Below are 24496 nucleotides of genomic sequence, written 5' to 3'. Positions count from 1 at the left end.
GGAACCCCTGGAGCTGGCATAACAGCTGGTTGTAAGTTACCTGCCTGACATGGACGCTGGGAGCTGAACTCAGGTCCTCTGTAAGAGCAGCAAGTAGTCTCAACCACTGAGTTGGCTTCCCCGCTCCCGTGGTGTAGTTTTTAAAGTTGTGCATTGTTTATGATTATATGAAAAGTGTTCACTTCTTTATCATTAGTGTGCATGTATGTATGTATGTATGTATGACATGTATGTGGGCATATGTGCCATGGCATACGTGTGAAGGTAAACACAATTTTTTGAGGTAGATTGCTCCAGTCACCTTGTGGGGCTTAGGGATCAAACTCGGGTTGTCAGGGCTTTTAGGGCAAGTGCCTTAAGCCACTAAGCCATCTCCTAGGCTCTGCAGTGTTTCTTGTTGGATAGAAACTATTTAAAACCAGTTCTACTTTGGATGTTAGAATACTAAGGAAAAGAATTAAGGCTTTGGAATGAGTAGCTTCATGGTTTTCCTTTGACACATATAGTTTAGAAGATTTGGGGGTTACTATGATGATTTTAGTCTGGTAAAGATTTCATATTATTACTCCGTGTTTCTTGGAGAGAAAATGTATAGGGGAACAAATAAGAAATCAGTCCATAAAGATTGTTTCCTCCCTGAGAGAGTAAGATTCTTTGAGGGAGCTTTCATCTTGTTTTAAATAATGCCCTTCAATATGAGACATTTTTCAGTTTAGAAGAAAATCTTTCTTTTAGATTTTAGACCATGTTACAATGTTTCTTTTCTTTTAGACCATGTTACAATGTTTCTTTTCTTTTAGACCAGTAAGGTCTCGATTTATAACTCTGGCTAGTCCTGACCTCAAGGTGTAGCCCAAGATGTCCTTGGATTTGTGACAGTCCTCCTGCCCCTGTCTCTCCTGGCTGAGTAGATAACAGGAATGCACCACCAAGCCCAGCTTGGAAAGCATTTCCTGATGGCTGATTCTTTCAAGGTGTCAGGTGCAGTTTAAAAGAACAGTGACTCCATTTGAGTCTGTCTTTAAAGACTCACACACACTTGCATTTTTTGGAATATACTTAGGCAGGCTCAGTTTTGCAAGTATCACCCTACAGAGACTCACCAACTTTCCCCTTAATGGGTTTTATAAACTAAGCATGGATGCCATCCAGGGGAGACTCTTCAATGGGAGCAGAATAAGGAATGTTTGAGGTATGTTACAATGTTTCTTAGAGTTACTGCAACCACAATAGATCCTTGCAGATCCTTTACTGTTATTTCCTGACATTGTTGTTGGTCTTTGAGGCTGGGTCTCATAGAACAAGGCTGGCCTTGAATTCCCTATACATGACCATGAACGTCTCCTCCTGCCTTTGCCTCCCCTGGGATGGCAGGTGTGCACCACCATGTCAGCTAACCCTATTTTATTTCACTGTTTTGGGTAATAATACAAGATCCACGGAAGAAACTGAGGATTTCTGGGCTCCTGCATCACCTACACAGTTTCCCTCTCTGGTGCTAAGCTGAAAAATAAAGGTACCAGGAATGGCTATCGTTTTGATCAGCTCTCTCGTTGGATGACAGGGGACTTATTTTGGGAAGCTTGGGATGGCAATTAGTCATGCACTGGGAACTGTGAGCGCTCTTCCCCTAAAGGGAGAAGCTAGACATTAAACAGAATGACTGAATGCCTCTGGATTGTTTTTCTTATGCTTCATTCAAAGTCATATCAATTATATGTGAAGCTTTTTTTCCTGCGTCAGAGCCATCCGTTCTCACAGTGGGTTCTAGAAGGATGTGATCACTCATGTGTTGTCTTTGTGGGTGTCGATGGAGATAGAAGTCTTTAAGCCCTTCCATTTTAAAAATATTTTAAGCAGTTCGTAACTTTGTAAATACACGACATTCAGACACCAGTGGTCGTCCAGGTTTTACAGTACTTTGGGTGAGCATGAGCTTGCAAGAAAAAACTAGTCTTTGAAATGCTTATAATTTGCTCTTTATTAAATTTTATTTATTAGTTATGATGACGATGTGTGTGAGTGCCTGGTGTGTGCAGTGGGGCACATGTTCCAGCTAGGGGGTAGACGTCAGAGGACAATTCTGTGGAGTCTCTTTTCCCTTCCTCCACGTGGATTTTTAGAATGGAACTCAAGCACACTTGTACAGCGAGCACTTTACCCACTGAGCCACCCCACCATCTCCAAGTTGTTCATTTACGATTATACTTGTTCTAAACATCTTAAATGCGTTCTTTAAAATCCTGTCACAAGTCTTTGCATTATTATTTCATTCACTCAAGATAATTGTTGATTAGTGAATTATCCTTTGAAATGAGAACATTTTATTCCACTAGAGAAGTTATCTTAATTTTTTTTCTCCCCTCTTCCTGGCCGAGGGCAATAAAGTCTGTACAACCCCCAAACTCTGTTAGGAGAAATCTANAATTTATTTAAATAAAGCTTAAGCTCTGGGCCTCCCAATGTCAGCCAGGTTAACATGCAAAAGTATAAACATAACTAGAAACGGAACAATTGTATTTAATACCCGTCAAACTTATATCTAAAATATTGCCATGGATTCAGAACTCTGAATTCCAACCAGATGTCTTTCCCCACTATTACACAGGTCATATATATTTCAGTTTTTAAAGTTCAAACCCAGGGGATCGACAGGATAATTAGATTGAGAACATCTGTGGTAAATCCATACCATTTCTCCGACCGTTCCCCACGAGAGGAAATTTGCTTGTTTTAATGCTCCTGCCCATTTTGTCTAGCCACCTTTAGGTCAAATTTTGTCGTTCTTGCTGGCCACCGCACAAAAGTAGATGGCCTTTAAAATGCAAGATAGGGAGAAACGGGTAAGCTTAGGAAGCTTTAGATGGCAAAGGAATTGGTTCCCGCCTGGATCTCGGTCAGGGTGTGGCCAAGTACGAGGAGCTGGGGTGGGCACGAGCTTTGGGGGCGGTGGTGTGGTGTGTGTGTGTGTGTGTGTGTGGGGGGGGGGACCCTGAGGACCTGAGTGTCGGGGAGCCGCTGCCCTCTACTGGGCGGTGCGAACGGAGCTGCAGCCCGGCCTCCCGCGCGTTCCGGCTCCGGCGCCTGACACCCTTGCAGCTTGCGGTCACCCGAGGTCCGCAGTGTCCCGCCTGGCGCCGCGTCACGGCATCCAGACTTGAGGTTGGCTCTGCGCCTCCTGACGCCCGCGCGCTCCCACGCACCTGCTTCGGGTGGCTTCTGCCCCTCAAAGGCTGCGACTTGGGGTTGCAGCCCGGTCCCGACCGCTGCATGGACACAGAGGCTTTTGGGTGCAGTTGCAAGACCCGGGAACACTTGTATTCTTTAAATCTCGGGGGGACTTTCATTTCCAACCTCGTTCTCCAAAAATATCGATCTCACCGCAACCGAATAGCGCTAAGCCCTCAAACTTGGCTCAGAGAGCAATTATTTTCTACTGTCATGTTTGGTGTTCCATACAGACGTTATTTACATATAATTTTCAAGATTAAGGAATTTAGGGATTTGTCTTAACTAATTACATGTTCACCGAAGTGCAGCAGTGTTCCTACTGTAAACGCAAACTCTCTGGTGTGAATAAATCCATTAAAGATGACGATCCTGAAACGCGTGCTTTGGGTCTAGAAGGAAATGTAAAGAGAACTTCCTTCCCCCCCCCCACTCCCGGCTTAAATGTGAGCGTTTTTTTGCAAAACTTAGGAACGAGCGCTCCGTTTCAAGTGCACTGCACGCTCTCAAACTTTCTGCCTGCAAAGACGGAGGCGCGGAGTTGTGTGAACCCCAGAGGAAGTTTCTTGGGTTGAGTCGCAGAAGCATGGTTGGGGACAGAGTTGTGCTCCAAGACTTGCCCCAGTCCTGGCGGACGCTGGAGCGGCTCTGAAGGGTGGGGAGGCCGTCGCCACTCGCNGATGTGTCCCGGTGCAAGTTGGGGATTGCAACGGAATGTGTAGGACCGAATGGGAGTCGCGGCGGCAGCAGCCGCAGGCTCCAAGGCTTGGTGGTCAGCCCCCCCCCGCCCCCTTCACCGCGACACAATTGCACTTCCTTGAATATGAAACACTGTTCGCGACCGCTGTGGTCTGGAGGTCCCCCAGCTGGAGCGCACAGGGGAGCGGAGTGAGGTCACCCGCAGCCCGGGCGCGCGGGCTGGCCGGTGGGGTCCGGGCCGCCGGCTGTGCAGGTGGGCTCCGCTCGCTCCACCGCGCGCACCGTGCGAAAGAGCGCAGCGCCCGCGCCCCGCTGCCGCAGCGCAGCCCACCGCCCGCAGGCGCGCAGAGCGAGGGAAACCTTGTCCTAAAGCGCTGGCCACCGGCGACCGCGACCTTCCCGGGGGCGGGGGTGTTGGGGAGGGAGGGCGCCCTTTAGGTGAGCGGCGGGGTCCGGAGGAGACCCCGCAGCGCCCCCTCGAGGCCGGGCCGCCGTAGGGTCGCAGCGCGGCCTGGGAGGGGGGCTTGTGGCGGGGCGCGCGGGAAAAAGGGTGAGGGGTCGCGAGGGCCCCGGATGCCCGCGCTCGGGCTGTGGAGAGAGAGCGCGGCGCGCGCGCGTCAAGGCCGCCGCCGCCGCCGCCGCCGCATTTCCCTCAGGCTTCGGACTCCATGGCTGAGGCGGTGGCGGCGGCGGCGGCGGCGGCGGCGGCAGCGGCGGCGCCGTGAGGAGGAAGGAGTCCGCGTCCGCGGTGGCTGAGGCGGCGGCCGGCTCCAGGCCGGGTTTTGGCGCCCGCCCGCCTGCTGCCTCCTGGCGGCTCCTGAACTCCAGCCCCCTCTCTATCAGCCTCTCACTCCGTCTCAATATGTCTCAAGATGGCGGCCAATGTGGGATCGATGTTTCAATATTGGAAGCGCTTTGATTTACAGCAGCTGCAGGTCAGGCTTCTCGGCGCTCGGCCTCGCGCCCGGGGGGTGAGGGCTGCGGGCGGTCGCGGCCTCCCTCAGGAAGGAGGGTGACACTCCGGGCTGCCAGGGCCCTGGCGGGGGTGCTGAGGCGACGGGGGAAAGCAGGAGGGGGGTGCCGGGAGAAGAGCGGGGCCGAGTCGGCGNCGAGTCCCTCGGGCTCCCCGGCTCTCATTGATCACTCGGCTTGATCAGAAATTGATCCTCTTTGTTCAATTCATCGATCAGCCCAAGATGGCGCCGGAGCCGCCAGCCGCCACCAACATCTTTGCCCCCCGGTGTCTGCCCCCTTCAACCCCGGAGGGTGTCTTCCTCCCCACCATCATCGCCATCATCATCCTCATCGTCCTCTCCGCCGCCGCCGCCTACCCCGCGCGCTGTCGTTGTCGCGGGACCCCGGTGGAGAGGAGGGGGGAGCGGCGGTCCCCCCCCCCCCACGGGGGCTCAGTGGGAACTCGCGCGCGCTAAAGAGGGGGACGCGCCACGGGGTGGCTCTGGAGGGGTGGCAGGGCTGCAAAGAAGGGGAGCTGCGGGACGCTAGTCGCCCTCGCGCCAGTCACGTCCTTCCTTCCCCCCGGCTCAGCCCCGGCGTATTCCCGGGGAAAGTTTGTGGGGAGTTGCTGGTGGGGGGTGAAGCGCCTGTCTCTCTCTCTCTTTCCTCTGTCTCCTGGAGGAGAGAGTCGCGGACCGCCGCCGCCGCCACTGCCCCGCCGGCGCGGCGGAGCTGGAGCTGGTGGCGCTGTGGTGCCGCCGGCTCCGGGGGAGGGTCAGATCGGCCACCGGCGGCTGGCGGCGGCGGCGGCGACGGCCAGGCTGGCGGGTGGCCCCTTGTCGTGGAGACGGCGGGTGGCTTGGAGCTCCTGGCTGCTCCTCGATCGGTCCCCTTGGGCCCAGCTGCCACCATTCCTCTTTCCACTACTCCCGTAAGGGATTGTCAACCGGTGTCGCCCCGGCCAGGGCACCGGCTCCCCGGTGTGGCGGGTCCCTCCCCCACCCCGTTTGTTTACGTCCCGGGGCCAACCCGCAAGCCCCGCGCTCTTTTGTGTGTCTTCTGCGTGAAAGTGACTGCGGAGCTGGATCTGTCCCCCTTTTTTGCGCCCGGGGACTTCCCCGGGAAGGGGTTGTGGGGGAAGCTTTGGAAGGGAAAAACTTGGCTTGCGGGGGGACACCGGTGGGTCGCGCAGAGTGCGGGATCGGCCCCGGAGAAGGGAGAAGGTGCGGGAGGAAGGCTGCAACTTTCCACCGAGCGCAGGCCGCTGCGTGACCCGGTCTCGGGGCGCTTTTCCTCCGGGGTCACCGATCGGTGCAGCCAGACTTAGCTGCGTGTCTCAGGGACTTCCCGGGCTCCCCCCTCGGTGACCGATAGCTTGCATCACTCCAGCCCCTCACTCTTTTTCGCGAGGGGTGTGTTCTGTCCTCTCTGCAAAGGGGCCCCAGGAGCTATGGAGCGCGCGTCAGGTCCGCTCCGAGCTGCCTTCTCCAGCCCGGTTCTGGAAAGCAAAGCCCCGGGGGCCCCGCTGGANTGTAAGGAGACTGATTGTGGTTCCCCGTCGCCTCGAGGGGATGGTATCGGGGCTTCCCAATCCGCGGCGGAGCTGCCTGCGTGCCCAGAGGATGCTATTCTGCCTGCCACCCCTCATCGGAACCAGCTGCTCGCCCTCGGGGTCCTCCCTGCTAGTGCTAGCTCCGCGTTCGCGGCGGCGCCTGGACAGCCCCAGGATTCTGCCAGGTGGATGTTGTGCGTAGCCGGAGCCAAGTTGAAGGTGAGCGGCAAGTGAGCCCTCAGAGCTTTGATCACTGGGGACACCAGAGAGATGGGACAGTCTTGTGGTCCATAGAGTCAGCCTTGCCCTGTGTGTGTGTGTGTGTGTGTGTGTGTGTGTGTGTGTGATCTTCCATAACATCTCTAGGGAACCGCCTTTGCTCCCAACTCTAAAGTGTGCTTGAACATGAACTTGAGTGAACTTTTCTAAGCCGGAGGACTGGTGATATTTATTAACCCACAGCACCCTTAGGAGTCTGAAAACAAACGAACTCCACATGTAGGCCTGCAGGAAAGGAAGGCGATTGGATTGAAACATCTATAGGTGGAGTGAAACAACTTAACTGTGCTTGCTTTTTCTGCTCTTGCCTACGTGAGGACGATAAGGCAGACTCATACTCGTTATGAAATTTCCTCCCATTGCTCTCTTAACTAGGAAGACTATGTGAAATATGTATTTCTGATAAGATGAAAGCTTAAAGAAGTTTTGAGTATTTATTGACTAAAATGGATTACACCATAGTCTATTGTGTAAATTAGATTCCTGAATGTAATGAACACCGCCGGATGGCATTTTTTGATTAATTGGTCTACCCTATTTTAGTAAAAATAGCTCCCTTTTACCATAATTTAATTCCTGTGCTTATTGTAAAACCCGTTGTGGAATTTTAAGAAACCTTAATCCCCCCCCACCCCACCCCCATGTGACATCCTAGTTTAATATCAATAAAGTTATTTTATTGCACATTACCAAAGACGGCCAGAAAAATGATTTTGGAGTTATTAGAGTTTATGAACTGGGTGTATATTAGTGTCGTCGTTCCCCCCCCCCCATGGATTAGCATTCTTGGGGATCTTGAGGACATTTAAGCAAATGGCTTCATGGCTTCATTGAAAGTTTACCTTATGGCTGATGTGAATGAACTTCATTTTGATCTTAAAGTAACAACAAAGAAAACATTTAGTTTAAGCTCTGTCCTTGTTACCGAGTCTGTTGCCTTTTGGTAGATAATGATTTGGCTGTAAGTGGTTTCAACTGCTTCCCTGGATGGAGTTGGAAAGCTTCACTTGACTTGGGAATGCCAAAGGCCAGGTGTGAGTCTGGACAGCACCTTTACCTGCAAAGGGGGCCCGGGATTTTGAGTTGGTATCTGGTTGAGGTTCCTCTGTTCTCACATATGGGGAGCTGGAGATTTTGGGTGAGTGTTCTTTAGGTTACACTGAGAGCTTAGGTCTTGCTGAGCAGCAGGGATGGCTTAGGTCTAGGTAAGGAGCCGTAGGATTCTGCACTCTGGAGGGCCATGTTCTTATTCCCCTGCTTCTTGGGTTTTCAGACAACCTGGGAACTTGAAGTGGATGTCTGCCCCTGAAGAGAGTTTCTGAAAACTGGCCTGTTTCCTTTCTCATCCCCAACCAAGGCTTGTCCTGCAAAAAGTTAAGAGGGCCCTAGTGTTGCTAAGACGAGTTGAACAAGTTTTGATCCCGTCTCAGACTTGTAAAAACCAACTTTTTTTTTTTTAAAGAGAAACACTATTGTATAAATTTATCTCTTAAATACATGTCTGAGAAAAGGTCTATTTAACTCTTGTAACTTGTTTTCGAATTAGTGGAGCTCTGACTGTTGGGGGAAGGGGCCTGCCCGTGGCTGTATGCCTTTGAGGTGCTTTCCCTGCAGTGAGACCTGTTCTTTATTGAGAATTCTCTGCAAAAGTGAATTTTAAAAATGTTCTCTCCTCAAGTCAGAAAACAAACTCAGTTTTTGCTGCAAGTCTATTTTCTGGTTGCTTCCCCCCGCTGCCCCCCACCCCCTTTCTGGAAACGTTACATTGATGTTTGTATATGTGTTTCCTGCAGCCCAGCATTGCTTCTTGTAATAAGTATATAATTGCAATTAAAATATCTCGTCTAGTTAGTGCCTTTGATAGGACAATGAACGGACACACAAGATGCAGGGCGCTCCTGCTTTTTCTTTCCTTGGTCCTTTTAATATAGGTGTCTTAAGAGTCTGGGTGTGGGAAGGGTTATTAGGAGTTGCTCAAAGCTTTTGCCTGGGTGAAACCTTTTTTTTTTTTTTTTTTTTGAAAGGCACAAGTCAGTGCAAGGATAAAATAAATGCAGCAGCTCTTGATGGGTGAGTGGAAGCTGTTTGGGCTGTCACCCATCAGCGCTCAGGTCTACTTTGGAATGGAGAACAACAGCTCTGTCTACCCAAGAATTGCTCTCTCCTCATCCCCCTAGCTGACCTGTAGTCTGGGCAACCCCGCTGAGCCCAGGACATTTAAGTTTTAAAAGTCCCTTCTCAGTTGATAGTCAAGGAAGAAAAACCTCCCAGCCTGTGTGGGAGTTTTCCATTGATGATCAGAGCTTCTCCTGAAGGTGTAGAATAAGAAGTCCTGTGTCTCTATTCCACAGTGAGGCGAAAGGAGGATAGATTTGTTAGGGGAAAATTTGCACATTGTTTTAGGAGAAATTTCATCATATGAAAAACCTTTCAGAGACAGACTCCATTCTTGCTCTTGGTTCCTTTTATAGTTTACGAAAATTTCATGTATCTTGCTGGGCCATAACGCAAATGCCCAGTCAAAAGCTACTGTAGTAAGTTATTCTGATATATAGGATTGTAAGTGACTATAGGAATCATCTTAAATTTATTTGAAACTTAATATGTAGCTTTAAAGTATAGTTGCCCTTCCCAAGGAAAGTCTGATTTTTATTAGTCATTGTCAGCGGCAGAAATGTGTCTACCTCACCCGTTTGTTTTGTCTGAAGCTCTGGGTTAGTGCTGCCGCAGAGAGATAGTTTTGGTTTCAATTGAAATTCCCCTGCCTCTGATTGTTTAAAGCAGACCCTTAATCTTATTTTAACATATTTTAAGCATTCAAAAAAAAAAAAAAAACCTGGGAGACTTGTTTTGTGTAAGTAGCAAGCAAATGTAGTTTAAACACTTCAGCGATTCTGGTATCTAATTGGAAACAGGTGGGACTCTTGGACTCTTGCACATGAGTCTGACCGTAGCCAAATGGAGGGACACTGCTGCTGGTTATTCATTTTTGTTGGTGATATTTGAAGAGAGGCCACAGCCTCTCCTTGCCCCATATTACACTTGGACATCCTTGTCATTTCTGAGAGAAAAAGAATCTCAGAGGCCATAATTGATCACTTTTTTTTCTTCTTTTGTTTTGCTTTTTGTTTTTTGTTTTGTTTTTCTGAGACAGGGTCTCTTTACATAGCCCTGACTATCCTGGAACTCATAGACCAGGCTGGCCTCATACTCAAAGATCTGCCTGCCTTAGCTTACTGAGTGCTGGGGTTAAAGAAGGCATACATCACTACTTTTTTTTTTTTTTTTTTTAAGTGGGAGAATAAGTTTACATTTTATGACAGCCTGATGGCGATTTAAGTTCAGTGACAAGTTCCTTTGCCTAAGGGTCCTACACATAATGATAGACTCTTTCACTGAGAGCCTTAAGAAAGTGAGCTTGGTCTGGGGTGCATCTCACTAGCATACCAGTGCCTTAGTCCCCGGAGGAGAACTGTTTCACAGTTCTCCATTTCAGTTTTTGAGGGTGTACTCTTGAAAGCCACTTGGTGGCCTTGACTTTCTATCTGTTCCAAGTCAGGTCTTCCTGTGTCTGTAGTTTACTGGATTTTTCTAAGGAACATCTGGAGTTGTTGTTGGTCTTGGTCATGTTTTTGGCTTTCCTTAGTTGGATTTTTTAAATTACTTATTAATTTGTTGTTTGGATCTCTATAGAGCAAGCTGGCCTCAAACATACAGCAATCCTCCTGCCTTGTCTCCCCACCTATAAACACCAACCACTGTACTTAGCCCTGTCTCTCTTTTCTGACCTGGAGTCTGAGAAAGTTGGCAGAGAAGGGTGTATCCTTGCAGAAAGGGACCTGGGATTGACTGAACCCCAGTTATTGGGGTTCCTTGATGCTGTACCCAGAATGCTTCTGAGTCCCTAAGAAGTACTTTTCACATTAAATGATACAGTTAAAAAAATATGAGGGTGAACACGGTTTTTGAAAGAACCTCTTCAAGTTTACTTAAGTCTGAGGCAGGTGAATCTTAGAGTTTGTGGTGAGCTCTGGTGAGACCCTGTCTGAAAAACAGACAAACAAAAGATTTTTAGGGCTGTGGGTGGCAGGCAGATCGATTGCCTAGCATATGAGAATCAAAAGGTTCCATCCCAGCACTGAAAAAAGTTACAGTAAATAAGAGATGTCAATTTCTTCNTTTTCATCTGATTTCTTTTTTTCTTCTTACTGTTAGAGGCCGCAGGCATATGGCAAGAGTTTTGTATTTAATAGAGCCTTAGGTCATGGGAAATGGGGTAATAGAACTCAGTGTTGGGGGGTGTCTCTATGAGAAGAAAGGTAATCAGACCGAAGGCTACTGGGAAGACATCCTGCAGAACAAGGAAGCAATAGCCGAGCAGGAGATTCACATTGAGTGAAACTGACTCAGTCCTGCTTCCTTCCATTAAAGCGTCCTTGAAGCAGAGCCGGGAGGGCAGGCCACACCTTTCTAAGACACCCAAGTCTGCAGCCCAAGCTGCCTCCATTCATCCTGGTTTGAAATCAAGGATGCTTTCAAGTATTTGATTTATGCAGTTAATGCTGGAGGAAATTACTAGAGCTTAAGCTCGGAACTGCCAAGTAGCTGGTTCTTTTTCACATTACCTTGAGCCACGCTGCAGTTGTACTTGCTCAATAAGGAAATGCAGTTAACATTGTAAAAAGTTGCCTATGGTTGCTTGCAGGGCATCCTGAGTTTTGTTAAGGGAAAAACAAATGGATAAAATAGTTCTTTTCTTAAGTGAATATTACAGAATTGAGCAGTAGAATACTGTTCGTACTACCATTAAAATGTATTTGGGTGTTGACAACTTTTTTTTTTTTTTTTCAAGATGGAAGAGGCTCTCAGATCTATCCACCTGATATATAAACAAACTAAAGTCAGGGCTGAGGATGTAGTGTAGTTTGGTGGAGTGCCTGCTACCTCACCAGGCTCTAGGTACCACACCCAGCAACATTGTGCACACCCGTTAATCTCCATACTGGGGAGGTCCTTGAATACTTAGAGTTTGGGGGCAGCCTGGGCTAAGTGAGGCCCTTACTGAAAAAGTAAAGCATACATCAGAGCCACAGCTCAAGAGCTCCTTTCTTTCCACTGCCCTCCTTGCAAGGCAATGTTCTTTCAATGGGGTCTTCCTGATAAATTGTGAGACTTGTGTTTTCTAACATAATTTGATGTTTTAAAGTTTCAAAACAATGTGAACTCATTTTAAGTGCTATTACTAGATGGTTCTCTTAGTCCTCTGAGTACTTTGGTTTATTGCCATGTTTACTCTGTTAAAAACCGATTTGATGAAAGTTAGTAAGATGGGGCTGGGGAGATGGCTCCGTGAGTAAGAGCCCTTGNTGTGAAGGCAATGGGAACCTAGTTTGAATCCTTAGCGACTATGTAAAAATAGGGTATGGGGAGCATGCCTGGAACCCCGGGTTATGGGAGAGGAGACAGGCTGATCCCCAGAGTTTCCTAGTGAACCCAGACAAAAGATGAGCTTCAGGTTTAGTGAGAGGCCTGTCTCAGAAATAAGCTGGAAAGGGAGAGAGAGAGGAAGAAGATAGCTGCTTTTTCCTCCCCTCTCTGGCCTCTGCATCGAGTGCTTCTACACATAGGTGCTCAGACCCCCATACCCCTCCCCCACAGGGTTTTATAAGTCACTCAATGACACAGAAGGCAAACTGTTATTTTAAAAGTTACATTTAGTTGTTGTGCATGTACTAAGTGGTAAGGCTAGAGGACAACTTGGGAGCGAGGTCCTTCCTTCCACCATGAGGTTCCCAGAAATGGAGCTCAGGTGGTCAGGCTTGGTGCTATGTGCCTTTATTGGCTGAACCATCTTTTTGGGCCTGGAAGGCAAACTTGTTTTTCAAGAGCTGGGAGCTGCAAACCTCAGCAAGGCTTGGGGGCTGATGGGTAAGGAAGGGCTACTGTGGTGCCGCCCTTAGCCTTCCCAAGGCAGCCTCAAGCTCTGTCACCTTTGCCTGTCATTTCTTGCTCTGCTCCTGCCTTGCCAGGCGAGTCATCCTGTCATCTTCAGTGTTATGATAACTGTTTTTTTTTTAAACTATTTGTGGTATTTCCTTTTTTTTTTTTTTAAGATTTATTTATCATTATACGTAAGTACACTGTAGCTGACTCTGAAGAGTACGTGTCAGATCTCGTTACGGATGGTTGTGAGCCACCATGTGGTTGCTGGGATTTGAACTCAGGACCTTTGGAAGAGCAGTCAGTGCACTTACCGGCTGAGCCATCTCGCCAGCCCGGTATTTTCTTTTTTGAGATTTTTGTAAGATAAGATGTAAAGGAAATTTAAATTACTACTTGAGATTGGACATTACAACTATTTTCTTTTAATTGAGGTTTGGAAAGGATTTTGATTTTTTTTCCCTTGGAGATGGCCATGTTCTTTTGCTCTGAGAACCGTTTTCTTGTGTCATTCCATAAGACTGGACAGATACTGGTGAAACAAATACATTAAATTTTTTTGTTTGTTTTAAAATTTTCTTTATTATTAAATGTGTGAAGTGTGTATGCCTCTGTGTGTGTGTATGTATGTGTGTGTTTGTGCGTGTTTGTGCATGTAAGTTAGAGGACAACTTTCTGGTGTCAGTTTTCTCTTTTAACTGGGGTGCTGGGGTCAAGCGCAGGTCTTTAGGCTTGTGTGATCAGTGCTTTTCACCTGTTAAGCTGTCTTGCTGACCCAATCTATTCTTTTTTGTTGTTGTTGTTTTTTCGAGACAGGGTTTCTCTGTGTAGCTCTGGCTGTCCTGGGACTCACTNTGTAGACCAGGCTGGCCTCGAACTCAGAAATCCGCCTGCCTCTGCCTCCCAAGTGCAGGAATAAAAGGCGTGCGCCACCACCGCCCAGCTGACCCAATCTATTCTTTTGTTTTATTTATTTATTTTTTAATGTTTTGATCCTCCTATCTCAGCTTCTTCAACATATCCCACCAGGGTGTGCGGTCATAACCAGCCAGTTTATGTTTTGAGACGGAATTTCAGGCTGGCCTGGAACTGGCTATATAGCCAAGAATGCCTTTGAACTCCTAATCTTCCTGCTTCCCCCTCCCAAGCTGTGATTATAGGGGAGTACCTCAACTCCAGGCTGTGCTCTGTTCTTTCTGTTTTCCCATGCTGGTTGGTCTAGAACTTGAACTGCCGTGATTCCATGTTATATTGCTCTGCACTGTCTTCACCAAGAGCAGCTGGTGGTGCTCAGACCTTTTCTTTTTTTAAAGATTTATTTATTTATTTTATGTATGTGAGTACACTGTAGCTGTACAGATGGTTGTGAGCCTTCATGTGGTTGTTGGGAATTGAATTTTAGGACTTCTGCTCACTCAGGTTGGCCCTGCTCACTCTGATCAACTCTGCTCCCTCAGGCCCTGCTCTCTCCATCCCAAAGATTTATTTATTATTGTATGTAAGTACACTGTAGCTGTCTTCTGACACACCAGAAGAGGGAGTCAGATCTCATTATAGAAGGTTGTGAGCCACCATGTGGTTGCTGGGATTTGAACTCAGGACTTTTGGAAGAGCCATTTTGCCACTTTGCCAGCCCACTCAGACCTTTTCAATGGAAACAAAATGAAACCAAACAAAACTATGCATCCCAGCACATAGACCTTAAACTCAGAACAGAGCTGTAGTTACATTCTGTGTGACAGCTGTGAGGCTTTGGAACAGAAAATCCGACAATCACNGCCTTGGGAGCCTGCACTCATGCCAGTGTCAGGACGCTCACAGACTGGCTTGCCTATTTCAGTTTTACCTCAGTTTCTTACTTTCGCAACAGCCCGTGCTCTCATATCTTCCAGCCAAGTGGGAGACAGGTTCAAGTCGGGATCATGTTTCTGCTCAGCAGGCAAGTGTGGGAATCCTGGCGTCAGACAGGAAGCCTGGCTGCTGCTAGATGCCTCTTTCAGGTGATGAGGTCCACCACAGCCTTTTCGGTGGCCCTACCATGCTACAGTGGTACAGTGTCACCTGAAGCTGGCCATCCTAGAGGGAAGGAATTGCCTTTCTCTTCCACCCTTGTCCACTGTTGTCTTCAACCCTGGCATATATGGTTTGTCAGCACAATGCGGGATTGGGAAAGAAAGGATATTGCCAGTGATGGTTGAAGGTCATTGTCAGGGAGTTAGAAGTGGTTTGCAGTTGTTTTACATGCCTTCCTGTTGGTATGTAATTATGTTGTCATCCCATAGTTTGATGATAGTTTAATGAAATCTTTGTATGTGTGTGTGTCCCACACACACTGTTCGGGGGTTGTTTATTGCTGGTGAGATCTTAACTTTTCTAACATACGCAACCTAAGTTTGTAATCTTTGCTTGTTTCAAAATTGTCCATTCGAAGCAGGTTGAAATCCATGGCAGTCGGCTGCTAGATGAATCTTCTCAAACCATTGATTTCGTCATGTGCCTGTCCGGCAACACCCACAGCAGCTTACTCTGGCATAGAATGGAGACCACATGTCCCAGGCTGGCAGATAGAACTTGTGATAGATGTCTGTCTTCAGTGCATCCAAACCGTTCATTCCAGCAGAAGCAAACCCAGAAACTTGCTGGTGTGGGGACATTGCCCGGGAAGCTCCCTCTGCCCATCCATCTGAGGCTTCAGCCTGATTGCATGCATTCCTTCCTGCCTGGAGGAGTGGCAGACTCCCTTTGGGAGGAGGCAGACTGAATGGCAAGGAGGAGGCTTTGTCAGTGTGCCTCGGGCTGCAGCAAGCAAGGAAGGCCAAGTATGGAGGTGGGGGCCTCCTGAGAAACAGTTATTGGTGGCTGGAGGCCTCTCAGGTCTCTTCCAGGTGCTATCTTCCTCCTTTACTGTATCAGATGGCTGCTGGGGCAGTATCCAGCCATTTTGACTCCTGTGGCACCTGCTGTCTACGTTAGGTTCTACAAGTACTATCTGTCATACTCTCTCCTAAGGCTGTGCACAATTGGAAAGTTGCCTGAGGGCTGTGGCCTCCTTCAGGGGTTAGCCTTTCCGTGCTCTGCTGGGGATATTCAAGTAGTTAATTTTAAAATGCAAAGGTGATCCCCCCCCCCCCCCCGCCCCCTTCGGTGCTGGGGATTGAACCCTGGGCCTTGCCCATGCTCGGCTAACACCCCCACAGAACTGCATTCCAACTGAGATCTGGTTCTCAGTATCATGGAAGTTAGGGCAGTTCTATTAAAATGACTATACTTGGAAACCTACTGAAGGTCTATGTTTGATTTGTATTCTTATTTATTAATTTCCTTTTTTGTACATGTTGGCTCAAATCCATGTAGGTCCCCCCACCCCCTCGTACTAGGGATGGAACTCATGACCTCATGCATAGTAGGCAAGCACTACCAACTGAGCCATGTCTTCAGCTCCCTAAAAATCCACTTAAAAAATGAAGTTGGATAGACAGTTTTATGCTGGAGATTTGTTATCAAGTCTACTTGCAGCCTGAGAGGGAGGGTGCCTCCTTCACTTGCCATCTAGTTGTTAGAACCCAGCAAATGTCAGAGCAAGCCTGGAGCCAGAAGTGCTCAGGTCTGGGTGTCTGGGCCAGAGGAATGTATTGCACCAGCCCATTCCCCAGAAGCTCTCGTGGGTTTGGCACCCGGCCAGCCCTCGTTCAGAGCAGCGGTCTTCATAGTCCACACTTTCTCTGTTTTTTCATTACCCCAAGAAAGCACTACCTAGGATATTTCTGTGCTGGTGACATCATTGTCTGGCTGTACAAGCAAACATTTGCATGGATCTGCAGAAGCAAGGGTAGCAGGTGGGATCTGAGAGGAGCAGGATGGTCCAGGGGGTGTGGACTGCCACTGTAGGGGCAGAAAGAGGGANTGGGCTAGTAAAGGGAAGAGGGATTTCCTGAGATCTTTTGGAATTTCAGGAGTTTGTTGGATGTCTGGGCAAAAGGTTGGTGCTGTGTACAGAGATGGATTGACGACACCCAGAGTTTGGAGCCTATGGTAGATATTTTTGGGCTTTGATTAATGCTACAAAATACTGCAAAAATGTGGGCTAGGAATACAGCTCAGCATAGAGCTTTTGCCTAGAATGTGAGCGTTCAATCCCAGTACCAAGGACAGAGAGACAGGTAAACAGAGGGATGGGGAGGGGGGGAGAGAGAAAGAGAGAGAGAGAGAGAAAGAGAGTCAGTCAGTCTATTTTTGCTGGAGTAGGAGTGGGTAAAATTTCTTTACTTGCAGACCTTAGTTTAGTTTGAATTTGGTATACCCCTTTGCCCCTCACTTTAACTTTCCCAGCTCTGGATCTAGGGGTTCCCATGAGAAGGGATGGGTCACAGACTGCTCACAGGCTGGATTTTATAAACTGTGGTGACAGGACAGAGAGTTTCTTTTTTTCCCACTGCCAGGCCTCATTTCCTGGGTACTGAGCACTAGTGGATCATTGCCTAGGCCCTTGCTTTATTCCATGGTATCTATACACGGCTCTGTGGAGGATGTTACACATTCCACTGTGTAGGGAGAGTGACTGACTCTTGGGCCCTCCTGTGGGCTGCCTGAGAAGAGTTTTGGGTTGTTCAGTTTACTAAGTAGCTGGAGAGTGATATGGGGCCTGGTTGGGTTGCCCCACAGGGAGTGCTCTATGAAACTTGGTCTTCCCTTGGCCTGAGAGTCAAATCCCAACCTTAGGTAGACTTATTGTTGCTGTGACCTTCCTAGCCTGCATACTTTCTCTGCTTCCTTGTTAGCTGGAAGGAAGCACTACCTAAGATACTGCACTCTTGCATGCAAACTTCATCAGACGACTGGGGCTGAAAGAAGCCCTCTTTTCTAACTCACCAGCCTCATGTCCTTATCCAAGTGTATCTGGGCGTTACATGTGCACACACAGCTATGTTGGATGAGTTTTGGGAGAGACCTTCACTGTGGAGCATCTAGGTGCCGGGAAGGGAGTTGCTATTTGTACCATGTTTAACCTTGTGTTGACCAGGGCCACCTCTTTCCCAGACCCTGGAAGTCAAGCTGATGTAGTTAGTACCTGCTGTGGTGGCAGAGTCACTCAAGTCCTCTGATATTCTCAGGACAGCACCCCTTCAAGGGGTCTGTTTTTAGCTTGCAGGAAGGGATGGCTGCCGTCCTGCTGTGGATATTCAATGACTTTCTGAGAGCATCCTAGTCACAATGAAACTGTTCATCTTAGTTTTCTCAGTGATTTATTTTTATTTTTATTTTTTTGGTTTTTCGAGACAGGGTTTCTCTGTATAGCCCTGGCTGTCCTAGAATCACTTTGTAGACCAGGCTGGCCTCGAACTCAGAAATCCGCCTGCCTCTGCCTCCNGAGTGCTGGGATTTCAGGTGTGCACCACCACGCCTGGCCTTCTTAGTGATTTAGTACTGGGAACTGAGCCTTTGGATGACTGGATTCAGAGAATTATACAACATTGCATGTCTGATGTACCTGACATTATTTATACTTGCTTCTTTTGTGTGTATGTGTGTAGGAGAGTGCACAGGGCATAACATGTATGTAGAGATAAGAGGGCAGCTTTTGGAAGTTCTTTGGTTCTGCTATTTGGGTTCCAGGAATTAAACTGTAGTTGTCATACTTGGCAGCAAGCACCTTTACCTGGTGATTCATCTTGCAGACCTTGATTTGGGGTTGGGGATGACAATGGTTTGCTATGAAATGATGAAGTTAAAGAAAAAATATAACAAAAATAAAGAGAAAATATGTAAAAATGTATGTTGGTTTTTGGAAATAACATAGCATGTTTAAGTGAAATAATTTGTTTTGTTTCTGGATCAACTTGTATTTTCCACAGGTTATTTGGGCTGTCCCTGCTCGTGTGTGTGTGTGTGTGTGTGTGCTTGAATGTGTGCAGGTGTGTATGCACATATGTATAGCTACCTATGGAAACTAAATTACAGCCTTGGCTATCATTTCTTAGATATATACCTTTTGTTTGTTGTTAGCTTTTGGTTTTGTTTTTTTGNTTTTTTTTGAGACAGGGTTTCTCTGTATAGTCCTGGTTGTCCTTGAACTCACTCTGTAGACCAGATCAGGCGAGCCTTGAACTCAGAGATCCACCCGTGTTTTGCNTCAAGGNTGCTTGGGATTAAAGATGTGTATCACCACACCTGGCCAATTCCTTGGTTTCTGAGACAGGGTCTCTTACTGGTTGGAACTTATCCAGCAGGCTGGCTGGCCAGTGAGCCTCAGGGTTCCTCCTGTCTTCATCTCTCTAGCACTGGGATTATAGGTGTGCTTCACACACCTGGCTTTTTATGTGGGTTCTGGGGATCAGACTTGGGCTCTCATGCTTGGACAGTAAGCACTTTCCCAACTGACCCATCTGTGCAGCCCTCTGCTTGCATCTTGAGTGTGTCTCATGGTGTCTGGCTGCCTCAGATCTTTGTCAACGTGGAGTAACCCCCTGTTCTGCTGGGGAGAGATCTCAAGGCAGAGTGTCCTGTGCACCAGGCTGAGGGGTAGGTGTGGAATGGGCCTTGCCTCTTTCTCCAACCACTTGCTTAGTCAGTATTCAGAACTTCCTGCTTCTGTGCTAGGCTGGGCTAGTTCTGGAACCACAAGGAATTGCTGCCACTCAGGAGCCTACATTCTTGTAGGCGAGACAGGAAACAGGTGAAGAACTGAGTGGCAGCACGTGGGCACCTAGGGTCCTAGGGACAAATGAGGCAGGGTCTGTATGTAGCACAGCCCCAGGAAGGCATTTCTGTTTTCCAAGACCCGGAGAAACAACTGATTTCTAAATTGAAGACAGATAATTGAGGGCTTAGATTTGCATTGCAAAATATTCTTCCAGAAGCTCCACGTGAAGGGTGAACCACAGAAGAATAGATGGGCAGCAAGGAATTGAACTGGGAAGCTGTGTGTGGTGATGCTGTACTCCCTGGAGATAATGGGGAGGGCCAGGCCAGTATCTATCCCAGATTGAATGTACCCAAATTTGCCATTTTGGGAGAGGCCAAGACAGAAATGGGACAGATGAGTGGCTTTTTACTAGGATGCCATTTGGGCCTAAAAAAACTGAGGTCGAGGAATGGCATCTATGAGAGAGACCACCTTTCCTCAGAGGGAATGGTCTTCAGTGTCACTGACACTGAGCATCCAGCAAGCCTGTGTCCATAGAGTTTGGGGTGCAGGTTATGAATTCTCTTAGAGATGGGTCCTTATGATACCCAACTGGCTGACTGCCACGGGCTTATTTAAAACAGGTGTGGTGATGGGCTCTGCTTCAGCCTTGGCTGTGAGTCAGACATGCGGGGAGTTTCTTTCATTCATCCCTATTTGCTTTTTGTTGGTAATCCTGTGTAATTCCCTGGTTTCATGATGTAATTCTAATGGAATTAAACTTGAACACTTCAAAAATTATGTAATTAATTGTGTTCAGCTTCAATTACAGTGACTAATTATAATGATACCTGGTGGCAAGTCAGGTATGTACTGGTGGGGGGTTTGTGTCTGCTAGGTATCAGGACAGACACTTGCTTTGCTGGCAGGATTTGCAACAATGACACCAGGGCTGCCTGTCTGGCTATGGCTTCTCGGGGCCCTTCCTTGGGTTAGCTCCACTGGTGGGCATGCAGACAGGGAGGTGATGACAGGCCCTGAAGGGAAAGGCTGTTTTAGGATGAGGCTGACATAAAGGACTACCGCTCTGAAAGCAAGTGGCAGGGTGACCCAGGAAGCTAAGGCCATGTTCCGGGATTCTGTTTGCCTGTGGAATAAGGGAGGTGCATGCAAGTGCACTTGAAGGTTCCAGACTTGGGAAGGCAACTAAAGGAGGAGGAGACAGCATGAGAATTACCTTGGCCTGAGGGACAGAAGACAGAAGTCAAGTGTAAAAATGCCCCTGCTGGTACTGTTTGCAGGAAGACACGGTGCAGGCCGTAGGTATAGAAACAGGGCTGTTGGACCCCACAACACAGGTCTGAGTTTGCAGACTTTAGAAAACCCCCTTTGCTGGCTGGAGATGGAGCTCATGGGTTGAGTTACTTACGAAGCTCTAGGTTCCATCCCCGCACCACATAAGCGTGATGGTGTGTGCCTGCCTGTAAACCTAGNTCTAGGGAGACAAGGATCAGAAGTTCAAGGTTATTTGTGATTATACAGTGACCTTGAAGCCAGCCTGTGTTACATGAGACCCTGTCTTAAAAACAAAAATAAGAAAAAACCCTTGCCCNTTTGAAAGGTTCTGCTTTCTGTGAGAAGGAGGGCCTCTTCCTTGCTAAGGGTCTCTTCACATCAATTGACTCTCCCTGCTAAAGCCAGGCATTTGACCTGTCCCAGTGATAGGAGGTACAGAATTGTCCCTGAAGGAGCATGCTGTATTTATGGAAAACCCAGCAGTCTCTCCTTGTTCAGCTGCCTGCTTGATGAATGAATCTGCCACCACCTTCTTCCTGGAAGTGTCTGAAGTAGATTCTCCACACCACCTAGGTGGCCCTTCATGCGTGCCTGGGATTGTGTTTTTGAGAGCTGCTTCCTGCTCAGGGGCTTAGGGCATCTTCTTAGAAGATTCTTTAAGGCTGCACTAGACAGGCATTCTCTGGGCTGCACCCCAGAGTCCTGCTGTGTGCCCTGTTCCACATGAAAGAGCCCTGCATCTCCAAACTCTGGCTGAGTCAGAAGTTTCAGTTAGGCCCGGATGCATTACCTGGCTTGGGTTATTGGGGGGTGGGGGTGGAACTTGCACACAAGGGATGCACAACCACTTTGAAAATGTTACCTTGGGCTGGGGGAAGTTGCTTGTTGGTAAAGCACTCTTATAACATGCAAGAGGCCCTGAGTTTTCATCTCCATCACTGCAAAAGTTAACGCAGACAATTTAGAAAGTGTCCTGAGAGTCGTTAAAAGAAACAAACATATCTTTTGGAAGGATGGTTTGAAGAAATGTTTCTTTTTTTCTGCCCTGTTGACTTGGCCTAGAGGCTGGCTTTATCTCAAACTCACTATGTAAACCAAGGGTCACCTTAGGATCCTCCTGCCTCTACTGTAAATACTGGGATTACAGGTGTGGCTAGACTGCTGGCTAGTGGGCCTCAGGGACCCTCCTCAGCCCCGCCTGACCTCTGAGTTTAAGGCTTTGTGCCTCCTGGCCAGCTTTTACTTTGGTGCTGGGGGTTGAACTCAGGTCCTCACCCTGCACAGCAAGCACTTTACTGACCTCTCCCCCTAGCCCTGCACATGCATTTATGTTTCTTAGGTACACTTTTAGTACAGTGACGGGTTCACCTGAGTCTGTGGCTTTGGGGCATCTTGGGTGACTCTTCTTTCCACAGTGCATATTTTAACACCTGGCCTGCTCTTTGCTCTCCTTCCTAACCTGGTTTTCCTCCTTACAACCCTCTTGATCTGCTCCCCCTCCCCCACCCCTCCCCCTCCCAACCCCAACTGCTGGCAAGTTGATTGTGTGGAGTCAGCTGGGGAACAATTTTGGGAGGAGAGTACATTTTCCCAGTTCTTGCACACCTGCCCTGCACACCATCATGGATACCCCTAAACTCCCCACACCCATAACCCTTTAGCGCCAAGCTTGCTCAGGTGTGGTCCACACTCTGGTTTTCAATAGATAAGCAGCAGGGGCTCTGGGTTACAGTTACTCCCTACCTTCTGATTTGCCTGGGTGAGAAAGGGCTTTCCAGACACGCCACCATCATCTCAGTTTTGGGAGCTTCAAGCCAGAATGACAGTAGAACAGTGAGAGGCACTTGTGTCCTTGGTGGCTCCGAGGAACTGAATAAGCCACCTCAGTAGTCACCTGTGGTGGTAGAAAGCATTTCCTCACCATTCCTGCTGCTGAAAAAGAATTTTTCCTTTCCTTTCCTTTCCTTTCCTTTCCTTTCCTTTCCTTTCCTTTCCTTTCCTTTCCTTTCCTTTCCTTTCCTTTCCTTTCCTTTCCCGTTCGTTCGTTCATTCGTTTGTTTTTAAATTTGAAACAGGGGATCACTATATCTCTGGCTGGCCTAGAACTTGCTACAGAGACCAGACTGGCCTCAAACTCTTGGAAACCCACCTGTTTCTGCTGCCTGACTGCTGGGGTTAAAGTCACTGCCACCATGTCTGCTACTTTCTTGAAGCTGAAGCCCTTGCATACAAGTGCTGTGCCACTGAACTAAAACCTTAATCCCTGGGAAAATGTGCTATTTGTTTTTATTTTGCTTTGCTTTGTTTTTAGACAGGGTCTCACTATGTAGAGAATACGATACATAGACCAGACTGGCCTTGAGCTTTTAGCAATCCTCCTGCCTCTGCCTTGCAAGTACTGGGGGTATAAGTGTGCACTATCATAAACAGCTTTTTTGTTGGTTTTTGAAATAGGGTCTCATTATGTAGATCAGGCTGGCCTTGAACTAGCTACAGTCCTCTTGCTTCGTCTCTGGAGTGCTGGTATTACAGTGTGTGCTACTGTGTCTGGCTGGAAAAAGCACTCTGAAACAAGATGTCATAATTAAAATCCAACTCCTGGGAGGATTTTTGTGGTGGCCTTGGCTTGGCGTGGACCCAGAGGAGTGCCCTGGAGANGTGCTGGTCCTCAGGGTGGCAGATGTGAGTATGAGAGAGACGTGTGCCCCCAGTTCTCATTTCTAATGGCAAACAGAATCCCATTTGCCATGCCAGCTGTCCTTCCATACTTTAGCTCCAGCCAATAAAACATTAAGCAATTAGAACAGTTAATATTCAGTTCAGTATAATTAGATGCTGGTGTAAATTGTGAATGAAATTGGCAGGTTCTGTAAGTTATAGTGAAATACCAAGGCTCTTTCTGGTTGGGAATGTGTGCCTGTGGCTCTCAGTCTTTCTCCTTAACTTAAGCAGGGACAGAAGTCATGGCCTTTAGCAACCCAGTTCCATGAGATTTGGAGAATTCAGGAACATCTTGGACTTAGTTTACTATGTTAACGATCCTTACTGTTTCTGTCTTTGCAGGTGGGCATGAAAAACCAAGTCCCTGTTGCCTGTCTGCCTTCAGGGTGTTCTGTGTATGCTGTAGGCTCCTGTATTTGTTTTGTCCCACCTGCCTTTGTTAGTCTACCCTCAGTCCTTAAGACATTGTGATTTATTTCATTTTTTAAAGTTTTCCTTTTGCTTTGTTTTTTGTATGTAGCCCAGGCTGGCCTTTGAATTCATAATCCTGTGCAGCCTTTCAACAAGGATTATAGGTGTTTGCCACATGCTGGTGTTTTGTTTTGTCTTGATTTTGGGGTGACCCATGGCTTTATGTGTGCTATTAAGCAAATGTTCTACCAACAGAGCTGCATATATCTCCTGGAGTGTCCTGGGTTGGCCCCCTGAGTGGCTGCACTACTCGACTTGTGAATGAGGGTGTCTTGTCTCACCATTCCTTCTTTGGAGTATTCTGTATAAGCATTTATTTGTTGAGGTGTCACTTGTTGACACTTTGATGTTTTTAAGCAGTTAGTGATTTCTCCTGCTCACCAGGATGCATATCCTTGTGATAAACCTGTCTATGCTTGTTAGCTATGTAGATTTCCTCTTTGGTAATAAGTTCTGTCCTTTTTTTTTTTTTTAAATTTTGAGATAGGGTCTGTGTGGTCAGAGTTCTGGGTTGACTATGCTGACCTGGATCTCAGAGATCCATCCACTCTGTCTTCTAAGTACTGGGATTAAGCTTGTGTGCATTCGTTTTGAAACCTGTCAACTTTTTAAAAACAATTTTAATTCATATTATATTTATATGTTTGTGTGTGTGTGTGCGCGTGTGTGCGTGTGTGTGCCTGATTGTAAGTACGTGCTACACACACACACACACACACACACACACACACACA

At 47.7% G+C, this 24496-nt stretch overlaps 1 protein-coding gene across 4 annotated transcripts in view; it reads left to right on the top strand.

The window, feature by feature from the left end:
• The first annotated feature begins 4637 nt into the window (after window positions 1-4637).
• Window positions 4638-24496, top strand: part of Cux1 (cut like homeobox 1) — a 293336-nt gene continuing 273477 nt past the window's right edge. For 2 of the 4 annotated variants that reach the window (XM_021161668.2, XM_021161666.2), the window contains exon 1: window positions 4638-4862. In XM_021161668.2, the coding sequence (XP_021017327.1) occupies window positions 4800-4862 (63 nt within the window). In that variant the 5' untranslated portion in view covers window positions 4638-4799. Of the gene's footprint in view, window positions 4863-5042; window positions 6653-24496 lie in introns of those variants that run through there. The other 2 variants (XM_021161667.2, XM_029477586.1) reach the window with 2 other exon arrangements.

This window comes from Mus caroli, chromosome 5 (genome assembly GCF_900094665.2).
Source record: "Mus caroli chromosome 5, CAROLI_EIJ_v1.1, whole genome shotgun sequence".
NCBI classification, from domain to species: Eukaryota; Metazoa; Chordata; class Mammalia; order Rodentia; family Muridae; genus Mus; species Mus caroli.
This window is presented reverse-complemented; position numbering and strand designations above follow the sequence as displayed.